The sequence below is a fragment of the Nanorana parkeri genome, unplaced genomic scaffold (genome assembly GCF_000935625.1).
Source record: "Nanorana parkeri isolate BGI_ZX_2015 unplaced genomic scaffold, ASM93562v1 scaffold1510, whole genome shotgun sequence".
NCBI classification, from domain to species: domain Eukaryota; kingdom Metazoa; phylum Chordata; class Amphibia; order Anura; family Dicroglossidae; genus Nanorana; species Nanorana parkeri.
Window position 1 is genome coordinate 362063 of NW_017307778.1, and position 11269 is coordinate 373331.

An 11269-nucleotide genomic window follows, 5' to 3' on the forward strand; every position below is an offset into this window, starting at 1 on the left:
CATACATACAAACACAGGAGGTAAAAATGCTGTATAATTACTTTTACTAAGTAGAGATAAATGTATATGCTGCCAGGCAGTGGGGAGTGGGCCTAGTTTTAATTTAAAGCAAAATTGCCCGCATCCCACTGACCAATGCATGCACAAAAGCAAATCCATAATTACCTGTTACCTTGCTCATTGCTCACTTATTTTAGCAGGTAATGTGCAATTAGTACACATGCCTGGCTTTTTTTTGAGAACCCAAGTCAAACCATGAAGTAAACAAGGGACATGAAGTGATGGCATATTACAATACATACATGTATCTCCTAAAAACCACTGGTGAACACAGCCTAGAGCTCAATGAAGCAAATCTCATAAGTCTTTCTTTGGAAGACTAGGAGATCAGAAAGTGCCACAATGTGATTTCAACAGCTACATGCCATAGGCACCTTCACACGCACAGATCCACTCCTGATCAGAACAGAGCGTAAGAGATGTCATCTACGTGTTTGTTCAGTTTATTTCTCTATCTTGCAATGGGGGGAAAGAAAAGTGAGCCGTTTACATCTGGCTGCCCATACCTAAAAAAAAGTGACAGGCAGATATGATCTGACCGCCCATGAAAAAGGCGCCATAAGGACATGCAATACTTTGATTCACCCAGAATAGGAGAGATCTAATTGTCCCAAAGCTTGTAAATCTGTAGCAGAAAAGTTTATTTTTTGTCTACCATATTCTATTCAACAGTATTTCTGTCACCGAAGGCCATTAACAAGTTGCCGAGTCAGTGGTATTGAATACACCAGTGTAAGCATTCTAAATGAAAGACCTTTAGTGCCACCTGAACAAATAACTTCCTGTTGTGTCCAATTACTCTAAAAGCTTCCTTACAGTGAGATCATTTTGCAGCTATAGAACCAGGAGACAGAAGTCCAATACTTGTGTTGATCCTAGAGTAAACTAGGAATGGCTGCAAAAAAAGTAGTGCTGTGAAATTATTTGGGAATTTGGCATGTATTTCAGGTCTTCTTGAATAAACTACTAATTTTTAAAGTACCATGTGTTAAAGTAGCAGTAAAACATGTTTATCAATGGAGAAAGAGGTACAAAATCAAATGACATTAATATATTTCACATTATTGATGATCAATAAATGAGCTTTTAAACAAGTCCTCGCTGACCTTTGTAGCTGAAGGCACAGCAGAGTAATTCATCCTCAAAACTTACAGCAAAAGCACTTTCACTCTTAGAAGCTCACCTCGCTCCCTTCCTGCCAAGCAGTGCCTCGGCAGTTTTCTAATCGCTAATGTAAAACACAGAACAGAAGCTAAGGGGTGGGCCTTAAATTGCTCCACAGTGCCAGCAGCTAGAAAGGTTAGAGGGCTTGATTTAAAACTTATTTACTGCTCCAAAATTTGTAAATACTTGAATGGCTATATCCTGGCCACAGGTTGACTTTAAAGTAGTCCTATTATCAAAGTACAGGGGTTGCCATTGTTTGCACCCTCTGAAAAGATGAATTGCCTATGGCAAAAAATAAACATCTGAAATTTTTATTTTAAAAGTTAAAAAAAAAATCATTTTCGGTTTTGGTCTGAAAATTCAATTTTGTTGGAACTCCAACCTTAATTAAAAGAAAAATAGCTTTTTTGTTTCGCCCGGCTGGCTGTAGATCCTCAAATCATCTCTGAATTGGTGCCGACACTGTCTGTCTTTCTGGAGGGTGGCTACTTTTGTTCCCCATGGTCCCAGTGTGTGTTGTAAGGTAGCCACCACCCCAAGCTCACTCTGATGATGGACTACAATCTCACGTTTAGTTTATTTGTAATGAGATTGTAGTACAGGAGTGAGCTTGTAGCAGTGGCTACTTTACAAGACACACAGGTAGCATGGGGAACCAAATTAGACACCCTCCAAGAGGGTCTTAGGCACCCTCCAAGAGGCTGCCTAAGAAGCACAGTGTTAATATGAATTCAGAGATGATTTGAGGATTTACAGCGAAATGATACACAAATAACTTCGATTTCGTTGATAAGGTAAGTGAATGCATTTTTAAGATTTAACTACTGAGTTTTGTGTCACTCTAAAGTCTAACTTCTGCTTTTTACAGAATAAACAAAATCTAAAAGGTTTTTAATCTCACCCTCAGCAATGGTTATATCAATACCAGCTGTTAATTATTTGGGGGGACATTAAGAGAAAAGGGGAAAAACTAAATTGATCAGAATGCCTACATTTTTCACCAAGTTGAAACTTAAGAAGCAATATTGGCAAATGCAACTTGATGACCCACTATCACAAAATTCTCAGAGGATGGTCAGCCATGAGCTGAAGTACAGCTGCAAGTTTTCATAAAAATTATCACTGGTCTAGTTAAAGTCCTGACCTAAACCCAAATCGGGAATGAGCAGTGTATAATATAAATTGGATTCCAGTATAACTGAACTACTTCCTCATTCTACGGCTCAAGAATGAGGAAAAATAGTTCCACAACTATGTGAAAAACGCATAAAACAAACAGTGATTGTGGTCATTGAAACTTATGGTGGGATTCATGTTTTCATGTAGGTCCAGTTGCTGTTGAATAAATGTATTTATAGGAGACATGATTTAATATTTAAAAATTGTTATTTTTTATTAAGTGCTTATTAAGTGTGTGGTTGAAAATAATTTTAAATGGATACATTTAAAAACCAGCAAATAAGGTTTGTAATTAAATTTTACCGTTTAACAAAGCTGTTAGAAAGCATAACTACTACCGTGTTTCCCCGAAAATAAGACAGTGTCTTATATTTTTTTGGGCTCAAAAAAACACACTAGGTCTTATTTTCTGGGTAGGTCCTTTTTTTTTGTTTTAATGTACAACAATCCACACTTTTTCATGTACAACAATCCACACTTTTTCATGTACAACAGTCTACATGTATTCATGTACAAAAATATGGTGATCAGGGCAATCAGGGGTGCCGAATCTTTCCAAGAGCAATTTGCTAACCAATCACTGGCCAGAATGAGCGAAGCGCACTTTGACTATAGATTCCTCACAGGCGGAGTGCATTTGGTAACACTCCGCCTGTGACAGGAGCCGGTGCTATAGAGGAGGCATCTGCTTATGCGGCTCTGCTCCCTGCGGTGCCGCCTCGCTTCCTCTAGCGCTGGCTGCGTTGGCACCACTGATTCTCTCCTGCGGCTCTTCAAGTTCCCCCTTATGCCACCACCGGCCCTGGGAATGGTCACAACTAGGTCTTATTTTTGGGGTAGGTTTTATATTTTAGCAATTCCAAAAAATAGTACTAGGTCTTATTTTCGGGGTAGGTCTTATTTTCGGGGAAACGGTACATACTTACATTTGTGATAATTCTGTGCAGAGAGTTCACCAGCACATAATGAAATGTTGATGGTGAGGACTGTGCCAAACAAATCTTTAAAACAAAAAAAAGGGACAGAACAAAGAATATCATTAGAAAAAAAAAATGCAAAGCATCGTAAATGTTAAAATTAAAACTAAAGTCATTCATAATTTCAAATATCACATATGTATATGATTTTCCTGTGTCTGCATGCGACAATAGAATTGGCCAACACAACTACGTTGGCAACAGGTAAGAGCACCCATGCCACTATGATTATAATCTAGGGATGCACAGATACCAGTTCAAATGGCAGTGCCGACACTTGGCATTTTCATGAGAACTGCCAGGGTTGCAGCGTTTGCAGCAGCAACTGTGCCCTGGTGCTCCACCACTGTCCTGAAATTAGTCTGTATTGTTTTAGAAAACCGGTCGCATGACAATAAACAAAAAGATATCAGTAATTGTATCTGTGAGGACATGTATTGATACTTGGCCTGAAAAATCTGCTCGTCCGCGACGAGAGGATGGTGGAGCCCGACGAGCAGCTTCCGGGCCAGCCGTTGTAATTACACGGCCGGCCGGGAGCTTTACATTCAAACGATCGAGCGTCTCGATCGCTTGTATTAGCTGCGGTCACTGCCGTTGCCAGTCCCGAGATCCGCTGTGCCCGATGCGGCCGGGACCGGCACGGCCCTGTGACAGGAGATCAATGGGAGTTCAGTATATGAACTCCCTTTTGATCTCCTCTCAGTCCCCGAATGCAGGAAGTGATGTATATTACATTACTTCCTGCATTCAGTGTCACTCTCCAGCTACAGAAGCTGATGAAGCAGATCTCTGCTTCATCAGCTTCTCTGGGGGTCCCTAGGTGACATTAGGGGTCTTGGAGACCCCTGATGTCTCCATAAAGAGAACCTGTCATGTAAATTGGCTTTCACATAGGGGGTTTCTTAGCCCCCCATGTAATAGCAATAAGGTTGTGTGTAAAAAAAAAAAAAAAAAAAAAAAAAAAATACAAAAATTAAAGAAGAATCATAAAAAAATAAAGCATACATTTTTTTTTTAAAAAGAACATTTTTTTTAAAGTCCCCGCTCCCCACATACACACGCAGATATGCGTCGGGTGCGCCTGCGTGCGAAAACGACGATTGTGCCGCACATGTTACATATCGCCGCAAACATCGCAGTGAGAGCAATAATTTTAGAGCCATTAATCACCGATAACACTAAACTGATGAGCAGTAAAAGCGCTTTAATCTTCGCATTTTTTGCGATTTTGCGGGCGCACGCAATTTTAAGGCTTGACATGTATGGTGTCTATTTACCCGACGTGACACCGTCTTTTATGTTTTACTAAAAATATGGGTAAGAATAGATGTTTTATAACATAATGTAGGGAAACTTTTTTTCTTTTACATTTACGGTACTTTTTTCATTATATAGTAAAAAAAAATAACACCCCCCCCCCAGGGGTGATTATATACCTCCAAAAGAAAGCTCCATCTGTCCCCAAACATTTTTTACATAAATTGCAAGGCTTTAATCCGGTCATGCTGACTGGTGACATTTTTGACTGACTGGTGAGACACCATCAAATTGTTCAAGCCCTGTATATATCAAATCATAAATTAAAAACAGGGTCATGAAATCTTGCATGACCATGGTCAAGGGCAGAGGGCCCAGCCACATCCAATGGAGCTAGAGGGTTGACTGCAGGACACCATGATTGCAGTCTGAAGATGTCTGCATCATCAGCAGACACTGCAAGCAGCCCCTGACCCATTAGTAGAACACAAGCTGGAGGGCATACGGTAGAGTAGGACTCTGTGTAGAGGGATGAGTTTTTACAGAAAATGTAATTGTTGAGCAACGAAGAAAAACACAGAGAAAATAGGACTTAACTTTAACAGGAACTTTTTTTTTTTTGCACTATATCAGTTGGTAACATATCTCAAAGATTTTGACACTCACAAACAGAAAAAAGTAAACATACTTTGAAATGCTGATTGTTCTGAGGGTTTATCCTAAAGCACGAAACTAGGCAGTCAATCATTAGGTCTACATCTGCATTCTGATTTCCTGCTCCTCTGGAGAAAGGCTTGCTTGGATTGAAGAGCAAGTTCTGTTGACACAAAATGTCTAGGTCAATTAGTCTGTCAGCAACACAAAAAAAAAAACACATACACAAAGATGTGCTATAAGAATATATCCAATACCGTCTTTAAATCTGTTACTGATGCATACATCAATGGGCCTAGATATTTTACACGGAGGATGCTCATACATCTTTTATACAAAAATAAGACACAATCAACAATATGGAATTTATAAAAAGACTTGAAAAATAAAAAACCTAAAATCAGAAATATTCATCTACATATATTTCACCAAATGCATCGTAAATCAAGTGTTCAGCAACATATTCAAACATGTTTCCCATGCTTAAAAAAAAAAGAAAATAGGATTTTTGACTTAGCATAAAATCCGTTTGTTGGCGTTCATTAAGGGACACAGGATGAAGTCATTTGGTACATTCGGTTATGTTGCTACCCTAAGGAGACTGGACATTAGCAAATAAAGCTGTAAGAGAGCTTAATATAACCAGTCCTACTTCCATCATGTGTCAGTTTTGTAGCAAGGCAATATAGTAGGAGCGGCTCAACAAAATAGGTGGTGGGAACTACCTATGTCCCTTAATATATGCCAATAAAAGGATTTTATGGTAACCCAAAAATGAAGTACCGTATTTTTGATACATTGGGACATCCGAAGGCAGTCCAACTGAGGGTTGAGCAACTCAGCAAACAAAAGGCTAACAGGCCCTAGAGAACCAACAAGTTAACAAAAGGGCTCAATAGAACTCACAGAGCCGCCTGAAGAACCTTACGACCAAAGCCAACATCAGATGAGGCCTGAATGTGCACCTGGTAAAATTTAAACAAAGTGTGAACATAAGACCGGGTGACAGCCTTGCAAATCTGAGAAACAGATGTTTGATGCTGAAATGCCCATGAAGCACTAATTGATCTAGAGGAGTGCACTTTGACAGGGAAAGGTGGAATATTGTCCTTAAGTCTATAGGCTTAAACGATGAGCTTCGAAATCCTCCTGCAGAGATGGTGGAACAAGAAGCAGGTTGCCTCTTATGGAGAGACCATCAGTAATGACAGGCAGAGAGTCAAAATCTCTAATGGAAGCAGTAGCTGAGAGATAGACTCCAGACTGGACTGTAACAAATACAGATTTTGTGGGATGGAATTTACTTGCCTTGCTCCATGAAAAATATGCTCTCCAGTTGCTATAGCAGATTTTGCAAAAGTCAATTTCCTAGCTTTTAAAGGCATAGGGATAACTGAATCAAGTAGGAACCAATCCTTCTAGACTTCAACAGCCAGGCGGTAAAGCCAGAGATCAAGCAAGGTGGTAAACCGGTCCTTGGGACAGAAAATCTAGATAGTCAGGGTGGGTCCACAAAGAGCCTGCCAGGAGTCTGATGAGGTCTGCCTGGGCCAGTTCAGTGGAATGAGAATCACCGGGATGCCTTCAAATTTGACTGTGCAGAACAAGTGAGGAAAGGGTTTCAGAGGAGGAAAGGCTCAGATCAGGATGAACTGTTCCCACCGAGTCACCAGAGTGTCCAATGCAAACGCTATAGGGACCCTAGATCTGGAAATCAACTGGCTCAGTTTGCTGTTGAACCTGGAAGCGAAAACCACCCCCCATCTGTGACAGAGGTCTTGAAACACCTCAGGGCGCAGAGTCCAGATAGTAATGACTGAGGAAGTCCACTCCCAATTTTCCACGCCTCTAATGTGCACAGCAGACAGGACTGGGATATGCCTGAGTTTTGCCTGGACATAAAAATATTTAAGAGAAGGCCTCAGGATCCATTCAAACATCCAAAACGGTTTGATAGAAATTGGCAAAATCTGTTCACTCACAAGGAGGTCATCCAGGTATCGCCCATTGGGAATGCCCTGGAAGCGATGCAAAGCAATTACAGGGGCTAGCAATTTGCACCTTGGGTAAACCCCAAGGTGCAGTAGATAAACCTAAAAGAAGGGGAACAAACTGGCAATGGTGGGTGCTCACTGCAAAAGGCAGGAAGCATCGATGTAAAAGAAAGATGGGGACATGCAAGTAGGCATTTCTGATGTCTACAGAGACAAGAAAGTCTCCTGGACAGAGGGAAGCAATGACTGACTTGGTAAGTTCCATGCAGAATTTTTGTATCTGAAGGAAAGTGTTGAGCACCTTTAGGCCCAGAATAGAGCTGGGGCAAATGCCCCTTTCCTGCTTTGGCAGAAAAGAAGCAAAGCAAAGCATTTTAGCTTGTAGCCCCTGGAAAACAACCTTCTGGACCTAAGCGCCTGAAATGTCCTAGGATCAGGTGGCCGCAAAGGCCAACAGACGGTCCCCAACTCTGACAAGTGACTGCGTCCCTTTCATTGTGCGTACTTCCTCACAAATTTGGAGTATTTGGGAGTCCAGGATTTGTATAGCCTATTTTGCAGGGTGTGTTCACCATCAAAGGGTATGCACAACAGGCATTTCTTGCACTGTTACGCAGACCAACATTAAAATGGCCCTCCACATCAAAGGGAGACCAATTCTGGATATTAGGCATATAATATCTGCTAGCCGATCAACCACAGGCATAAAGCTCCAAGGATCCAGTGGGATAGATCCAGGATCTTTAGAGCAACGGCGGCCAACGTCTGGCAGAGGAACATGGTTATAACGGCAGGATGCAAAAAGTGGAAATACACTTTAGGATAAGAAATTGTCAGGTCCACTACAGGGACGGCCCACTTTTTAATGAACCCCTCCCTTAATAGGATATTAATGGGCAAAGCGCTTCAGGAGGAGTAAACACCTTATCTGGTTTAAGCAAATCAACATACAAAACAAGTGCACTAGTGAGCGCACTGGAAAGATGTTAATAGGCTGGGGGCTTTTGAAGGCATATTTGTCTTTTGCAAAAACAAAATAAAATAAATGCACCCATATTGCAAAAAGAAAAATTGTGCATTTATTATTTGCATTGAAGCCTGCAAAGCATTGCAACCACAGCTCAGTGAGTTGTGCGTACAATGCAGACCTTCGGTTAACGAGCTGAAGGAAGGGGTGGGGGGTTTGCAGAAATAACACCATGTACTATGTTACAACCAACATATAGGTGTAACATGGAACATAGTGTTAAAGGTGGAATAAGCCTGCGTAAAGGAACCACTGCAGTGGTCTTGAGAGGCAAGGCAGTTCTCAAGCAGACATGCTGAAGACAGGAACCAGGGGATGCGCCCCATCCAAAGCATCTTCACATCCCCCCTCCCCCAACACCACAACCTGGTAGGCATACTCTCTCAAGGAGGACAGGGTTCCACTAGACAGGTGTGCAGCTAACTTGCACGTTACATATGAGTGTCTAGGAGAGCACCTTAAGGAGAGCCCAGTGCCTGCAGGATACAATGCAGGCTGGCTCCGGGTATGGCTTCAGGTGGCAATTCCAAGTATGAAGTGATCTGGAAGCTGCAAAGTAAACCCTTCTGGTTTTGGAGACAAGTGTCGAGGAGAGCACCTTAAGCAGAGCCCATTGCCTGCAGGGCATAATACAGGCTGGCCCAGAGTGTGGCCTCAGACGGCGATGCCATGGAATAGCTCACCTGGAAGCTGCAAAGTAAGCCCTTCTGGTTCTGAAGCAAAAAAAAAAAGAAGAAGATGTCCCTCTAGGACACTAGCAAAAAAACTGGAGCATGATGGCAGTGGGAGAGGTTGTACTTACAGCTTTGTTTGCCAGTGCCCAGTCACGTGAAGGGAGCATCATAAAGCAATTAACAGAATCACTTCATCGTGCGTCCCTTAATGCATGATTAAAAAAGTAGGATCCATCCACATAGATACAGTATTTGTCAGGTACAGTTTGTACCCCATCCTCCCTCTGAGACCATTACCACTGTTCCCTGATACAGTGAGGAAAATAATGATTTGACCCCCTGCAGATTTTGTAAGTTTGCCCACTTACAAAGAAATGAAAGGTCTATAATTTTTATCATAGGTGTATTTTAAATGATAGAGACAGAATATCAACCACGAGACAAATGTTATAACTTGATTTGCAGTTCAGTGAGTAAAATAAGTATCTGATCCCCTACCAACCAAACAATAATTCTGGCTCCCACAGACTGGCTATGTGGTACACAGATTAGTCCTGTCAATTTAAGAAGGTGCTCCTAACGACAACTCGTTATGTATAGAAAAAAAAGACACCTGTCCACAGAATCTATTTCTTCCATTCAAACCTCACCACCATGGGCAAGACCAAAGAGCTGTCAAAGGACATTAGGGGCAAGGATTGTAGACCTGCACAAGGCTGGAATGGGCTACAATCAGCAAGAAGTTAGGTGAGAAGGAAACAACTGTTGGAGCAATTATTCGAGTTGCCAAGCAACAGCCAAGAAACCTTAAGGAGTTAGGGAAGATCTGTAAAGCAGTGGACCAAAATCCCTCCTGAGATGTGTGCAAACCTGGTAACCAACTACAAGAAATGTCTTACCTCTGTGCTTGCCAACAAGGGTTTCTCCACCAAGTACTAAGTCATGTTTTTCTCAGGGATCAAATACTTATTTTATAACATTTGTATTGTTTTTTTCTGGGTTTTTGGTTGATATTCTGTCTCTATTCTGTCTCTATCATTTCTTTGTAAGTGGGCAAACTTACAAAATCTGAAGGGGATCAAATCATTATTTTCCTCACTGTATAAGCTCAGTCAGGGCTGGCCACCTACATTTTCCACCACAATGAAATGAGGATTCAAGAAGAGGATAGCACTGGACTGATCTCATTTATCTCGGAGCAATAAAGCAAATTCACTGAAATATTTTGAAGAATGTTAAACAAAAAGGCAGAGGCTAAAGATATATGGCTATACTCACCTTTAGGTCAATGACTAATGATTGGACCAGATGGAATATGACAGAATTATCCTCCCAATTGACATATGTGGACGCTTTACACAACTTCACACAAGCAATTGCAGCACTCTCCATAAGTGGTTTCCCTACTCCATGGCCAGTTAGAGCTTTCCTGAGGCTTTCAAGAAACAATTTCTAAAACAAATAGGATAATTTGTATGACAAAAGATAAATCTTACACGAGTATTACATTAGTCTTAACTCAACATTTCTGTTTTTGCCAAAAAAGAAACAGGACAATGACTGTTATCTCACATCTGTGTTCTATTGGGAGTCCGGTGTAACTATTATGTAATTATTTTTTATTCCACAACACTTTATTAAGAGGCAACTGCTTACAAGAGAGCAAATGTATCTCACAATTATCCCAAAAAAACAACTGCGTACATATCATTACAAGAAAATGTAATACAGTGTATGAATGTGAATGTATAACAATGCTGAAGGCAAATTACATCAGAAATTCTCAAGCTACGCAATGTTTTATCAAAACCAGTGAGTAGGCTCCATTTCTTGTTCGATTTGGCTGCTCAAAGTTCTGTCTCATGGATTATCCCATCTTCCTGCAAGCCTACCTGGCAGTCTAAAGGTGCCCATACACTGTACGATTCTCGTACGAGAATCGCGGGAAATCCCGCGATCGTACGAGAATCGTACAGTGTATGGAAGGCGTGCGACCGTTTCTACTGTACGGTCGCACGTCTTCCATCGAAACAAGCAGGCTGGAAAACCCGCCGGGAATCGTACGATTCTCGGCGAGATAGTGGCCTGCTTGTTCGACAACTGACGAACGGGCCGGTGTGCGCACGCGCACACTGCCCGTTTGCCCTCCTTGCAAGCCCGCCCCTCATTGCAGTCATCGCAAGCCCGCCCCTCAAGGGGGCGGGCTTGCGATGATCGCAAGTACGATCTGCCTGTCCAAGATGGGCAGATCGTACGTTTTTTAAAGTACTTTACAAA

General features: G+C 41.6%; 1 protein-coding gene across 1 annotated transcript in view; it reads right to left on the reverse strand.

The window, feature by feature from the left end:
* The window catches only part of NF1 (neurofibromin 1), a gene marked incomplete at its 5' end in the record, with an annotated part of 159497 nt that overhangs the window by 130740 nt on the left and 17488 nt on the right, over positions 1 to 11269 (reverse strand). Inside the window, 3 exons of the mRNA XM_018570336.1 lie at positions 3333 to 3407; positions 5332 to 5460; positions 10271 to 10444. Coding sequence (XP_018425838.1) covers positions 3333 to 3407; positions 5332 to 5460; positions 10271 to 10444 — 378 coding nt within the window. The remainder of the gene's footprint in view (positions 1 to 3332; positions 3408 to 5331; positions 5461 to 10270; positions 10445 to 11269) is intronic.